We start from the raw sequence: 5750 nt of genomic DNA, 5'->3' as shown, positions 1-5750 counted from the left end.
TTCTTTCCAATGGAGACCATGAGAAAACAAAATACATTGTAATTTCTCAACTATATTACTCATTCCAACTTCAAATTAATTGTGTTCAAGAGAAATCTATACTCATTGAATGAGCCAAATGGCTCAAATAGAGATGGCCTAAAACGTATCAAAACAGACAAGAAAACCAACCAGACATACATGGTGGGCAAGGTCAACGTAAAAATATTTCATACATTTCTTTACTGATAAAAAACGTACCTTGCATGTTGTAATCTAGTTTCATTTCATTATTATTATATTCATGAAGTACAGCAGTGCCTTCCGTTTATGTCTTTGCTCATGGCATTACTTTATCAAACTATGTATTCAAGCATGTCAAATGATTCAGTTGTGAGCGTGCAGTGATTCTACATGCCACGTCACTAGATAAGTTCATTGGCACAACTATCATAATAGACTCCATGTTTGTTGCAAGATTTACTTACAAGTTAATTGTACATTTGAACTGATATTTCGTTTCTACAAATTGTAAACTATCGGAGATTTAACCGACTCGGCTTGACCTGTGACTTACAAAGGTAAGAACATCACGTTTGTGTTAGTTTGATAGTGTTTTTGATGTGATGGAATGATAATTGTAATTGTAACGAGTGCGTAATTTGGACACATTTACATGTTTTTGTAAGAACCACATTTTTTCATAACGAATATGCGTACTTGGGACTTGGTTAGTGAACAGTAACACCGCTATCAACCCCCTCCCTCTTTCCCCTGTCTTTCTCTCTCTCTCTCTTTCGCATGCTATCTATTTCTGCAAGATATTCTTTCTGATAAAAAAATAGTGTAATATCTATTATGCCTCTTACTTTTTGCGATATCCCATCTCCCTCTCTCTTCCTTTTCTTTACAGCTCCCATCCTTATCTTCCTTTAAATTCTTTTCACTATGGCGTCTGAATTCAGCTCAGTAGTAGAGGGCACTGTTTGTGAAGAAGCCGACTGTGAATCGATTTCTGACGTCACGTTCTATGTGAAGGAGAAGAAGAAGCTCTGTCATGACTGCGCCTTGAAAAAAGAATGCATCGGAATAGCACGAAGAGGTGTACCTAATCTCTTCTGTGAGAAACATGATAAAGTAATGGATCTGTACTGTAAGACACATGGCAAAGTTTTATGTCTTTCTTGCGCTATGATAGATCATCATGAAAAACCTTGTGTACGGCAAGACATAGAGGACGCACTACGGGAAAACAAAGCAAAGCTCAACATCCTTCAGAAAGCAATGATGGACAAATTGGAGCTATTACGAGTTTATGGGATTGATATTCATCAGGGTAAACATGTCCCAGACGAACATTTGAAAACTATTCAGAATGAGGTTGATTCCGAAATCGAAGAGGAGATCGAAAGAGACAGAGCCAAGGAAAAGGAAGATGCTGATAAAATCGACGAGGAGATTGATGGGGAAAATAAACAGCATCAAGAGGAGATTCGAAAGCTCCAGAATAAGATTAACCAGAACAATGCGAAGAGAGAGCAGCGACACAATGACAATCGTTTAAACGCAGAAAAGAGACGAAAACCGATAATTGATAAACAGCGCATTCTTCACAATGACATTCAGAAGATCGTTCAAGAGATCGATAGAAAGATTGGAGAGCTTGAGAAATCATTGAATGACGACACCAAATCAGCTGAGAAAGCAAAAGAGACACTGGACAGAATTCTTGAAGACGATAAAACTATTGTCATAGATGGACATCGTGTGCATGCATCAGTGAGTGAGGAACTAAAGAAGCAACTGAATGAGGGTGAGGTGAAAGAAATAAATCGTGCTGTATCATGTGTGAGGTTTGTGAAGGGTGTTGGGAGAGAGAAGTATGATGGAAGAATTGATGGGTATGATGGAGAGTGGAAGCTCATTGATTCAATCAATGTCAGAGATAAAATCATGTCCCCTTGGATTGTTGGATGTATAGATGAAGATAAGGTGATAATCACAGATGCACTGATTGGTGGACCACCTACCTACATGTTAGATTTGAACAGTAAAACCACACAGAGAGTGATCAACCGTACTGATACATCATATATAATCTCATGTGTAGCGCTGAATGATGACAAGGTAGTATGTGGTAGATGCATCGTAGGTTGTACAGGAGACAGTCTACCTGGGTGCATCAGTGTATACGACAGACAGTGGAATCACATCAATGACGTCACAATACCAAGAAACACGACGCGTACTTATACAGGGGTACGCGTTGCAATCGATCATGATGGGATGATCATCGCTGCCGAAGATGGTCAGTCTATGATATGCGTCATCAACCCAGCTAATGATGATATTATCAATACCATCACGTGTAAAGAGAAAATAGTAATGTGCGGTGTGCTGTCATCGGGTCACATCATCGCTCTACCCTTTACAAAAGATCGCAGAGCGCTCATCATTGACAGAGAGGGTGATCATAGGGTAATCCCTCATAGTGATGTCATCCGGAACGTGTGTGTTGATCGTATGACAGACGACCTGTACGTCGTGACATCAGATGATGAGAGAAAGACGTGTGTGATTGATCAGGTGATGAGTGAGGGTTATATGAAGAATAGAAGAGTAGCATCATTCCCTTTTTCAACTAGACTGGATATAGATGATAAATTCAATCACCTTGCCGTATCTCGAGTGATGATGACGTCACCAGGGAATATGATTGCATGTGATGGAGATGATATTCTCATATTCAAAAAGCGATTTATCCTCTAGATCCATGACAGATGAACCATGATACTGAACAAACACATGATGTTGTAAATTTTATGTTTCCAATTTCAGAATCTGAAGAAAAAAAATTCTAGCAAATCGCACATTTGTTTTATTTTTCACGTTTTGTGGGTATGCGTCACAACTTATTAATATTGGAAACCTTTTACATTTTTTCCCTTACATTGTACATGTTTGTATGAAGATACTTTACATTAAACTACTTTCTTTCAGTTGTTTTTGTAAACATTGTTATATATATTGCAAGCAGCTTTTTTAAAATCCTATTTCCCCCTTTTTGATAAAATGTAATATCTTGTATAAGCTCTGCATAATACAGTATCAATAAAGCCAGGTTAAAACATTTTCCTTATATCATGTATATTGTATGAGATGTGTATATAATCATGACCATTTTATGAATCAATTCTTGTTACTTTACGTGAGTGTTTATAGTGTTTTGTTCTTATTCATCACTGAAAATGTAATTACACGAGGTGCTTTACTCTTATGCCGGGGTGTAAATATAGGAACTATTCTAAAAGGATTACCTTTACTCTGAAACATATTTTAGCACTTCAAATTTACTTTTATAAATATCAAAATTATATATTTCTCATCAATAACACTAAAATTCAGTTTTTAGAATTCATAAATCACATTATGTACACTGTACACATATAAGCCTAAAGACTGAACTAGTTAAGATTTAAACGGTCATGGGCAATCAAATTATTTGAAATCACATGTGCACTGTATACAGACTGAATCTATGGTTACGAGCGCATACATAACATTACAATCAAATGTTGCTTTTATATGTTGCGATTTTATACGTCACAAAATAACATGTCTCAAATCACTGTCATTGAAATCAAACTTCTTACAAATAAAATATATTTGTATGTATAGTGTATAGACTGAAATTGGGTACTTTCAACGGAAAGAACGCGCATATACTGTCTTAAATCATAATCGTTTTCAGGTTGCGATTAATTTGAGAGGATAACTGGTGCTAATCATGCTAATGGTCACTTTCGATATATCGAAATGCGCACTATCTTGTATAGGTAATGGTATAAAATCAAGTTTATGGGCGCGTCGTGGTCTAGTGGTTCTGACTCTTGCCTTTTAAACAGGGGGTCGTTGGTTCGAATCCTATTCATGGCGTGTATTCCTTTAGCAATGATTATGCCCACACTGTGCTGCACTCGATCCAGGTAAATGGGTACCTGGCAGTATTAATTCCTTGCATACACTGAGCACCAGAGATGGTATAGCTTGAGCTAAGACCACGAAGGCCGGGGTAAACGGCTTTGTATCCTCAGGCAAAAAGTGCCACATGTATATAAATCTAGCTGATAATATTATTAAACATTATCATTGTATCATGTATACTCTAACACATGTATTATAGCTATGATGACAAAATCAATCAGTTTTCGTTACTTGAGATGAATGTCCATTAATTTTTATTCCTATAGTTCCGTGTACATAAAGTGTTTTGCTCTTCTGGAAGAAGAAGGAAAAATTTTCAAAAAATTGACTGTTTTTTTTTACTCTGAATTGCAGTTTACTCTTTTCCGGACTCTTATATGAACAACAACAACAAAACTCTTATTACCATCAATAAAACGCATTCTTTTGTGGAACTTCGAGTTTGGATATTATGTAAATGTGTATATACAATATAGACTAAACCTGTGCCCACTTGACGGCCTTACGAGAACACACAAATTAACTCATGTCATACCTGTACATTGCTTTCATTCGTTCTGATTTGATTGAGAATAACGGTCACGTTTTCTGTATCTAAATGCGCATTGCCTTCAGGATATATAGTTCTTGTTTCTTTATACGTTTTAGTTTCAAATATCATATGGAACTATTTTGACAAACAAAGTATAATGATGCATAGCAACATAGGAAACAGCCCCTTGAGTGATGTCTAGCATGACATGTTATAATCCTTGACTGGAGCTGTTCACTGAAATATAGCAGATAATTCACCGGATTTTACCGAGAGAGGGAGCTATTAAGATACATTTTGGCAAATTGCTCATTGACCGTGAATTCATTGTTATAATGTAATTGATTTTTTTTATAGGTAAAATGCTTTGCTTTAAGTTACTCTATCCATAGGTGTTTCTGTCAGTGTAACTAAAGACTACCAATTGATTGCTTGTATGTTTTCTTTTGTGATTTACATATGAATTCATTTGCTTTTATTTGAAATTGTTCAATTCCAAGGCTGATATAATCTGCGGTAAATATGTTTCTTAATACATCTCAAGTTTTATAACTGTTTTGCTTGCTTAGTTCATAAACATTTAATTTTAATTGTATGAACGATTGAAAATAAAGATTTAGTTGCAGGAATTTGATGAGCATTACTAAAAAGGGGTCTTAAATACTTTGTAATCATGGGTTATGTTTGATTCATTTCTTATGCCAAATGAAATCCTTTGTATTAATACTTTGTTTATTCAAAGCTGATTTTCTTTTTGAGAACCTCAATGAACTTGGTTTGGAAACAAAATGTTCAATATACAATCGAGGTGTGAGCGAGAGTTTGAAAATCTTTTTCTTTTTCACACGCATAATCCGACAATCTTGTTGCTGTTTATATTATTCTATTTACCTATTAACCGGGAGTTAAGAGATCATTTGCATATCATCTGCTTTAACAATAAGAAGAAAAATCATCTTGGCGTTTATCATACTTATGCAAAGGTTTCTGTTTAAATAAAATTTAATCACGCATCATAGAATTCTGATAGACTTTTTTCAGGAGTAAACATGTGACCAATAAAAATCGACAGAAAGAGAGGAAGGCAGAGAGGGGGAACGACAGGGAAACAGAGACACACTAAACGAGGCAAGCAGAGAGAGAGGGGGTGGGGGGCTATTAGGTAACAGAGACACACAAAACGAAACAAAGGCGAGATGGAAAGGGGAGACAGACAGAGAAAGATGAACAATTTATGAAAACAATGGAGTGAAAG

The 5750-nt window shown here is 35.9% G+C and overlaps 1 protein-coding gene across 1 annotated transcript; it reads left to right on the top strand.

Annotated features, from left to right (window-relative positions):
- The first annotated feature begins 398 nt into the window (after nucleotides 1-398).
- Nucleotides 399-5236, top strand: LOC129274442 (uncharacterized). Its single transcript, XM_064108769.1, has 2 exons — nucleotides 399-560; nucleotides 893-5236. The coding sequence occupies exon 2, from the start codon at nucleotides 928-930 to the stop codon at nucleotides 2746-2748; it is 1821 nt and encodes a 606-aa protein (XP_063964839.1). The 5' UTR covers nucleotides 399-560; nucleotides 893-927; the 3' UTR covers nucleotides 2749-5236.
- The last annotated feature ends 514 nt before the right edge of the window (nucleotides 5237-5750 follow it).

The sequence above is a fragment of the Lytechinus pictus genome, chromosome 13, assembly GCF_037042905.1.
Source record: "Lytechinus pictus isolate F3 Inbred chromosome 13, Lp3.0, whole genome shotgun sequence".
NCBI classification, from domain to species: Eukaryota; Metazoa; Echinodermata; class Echinoidea; order Temnopleuroida; family Toxopneustidae; genus Lytechinus; species Lytechinus pictus.
Note: the sequence above shows the minus strand (reverse complement) of the source record. Positions and strands in the feature narration are given on the sequence as shown.

What these genes read in the sequence shown, in the direction of transcription:
- LOC129274442 (XM_064108769.1), top strand. Translation starts at nt 928, where the DNA reads ATGGCGTCTGAATTCAGCTCAGTAGTAGAGGGCACTGTTTGTGAAGAA.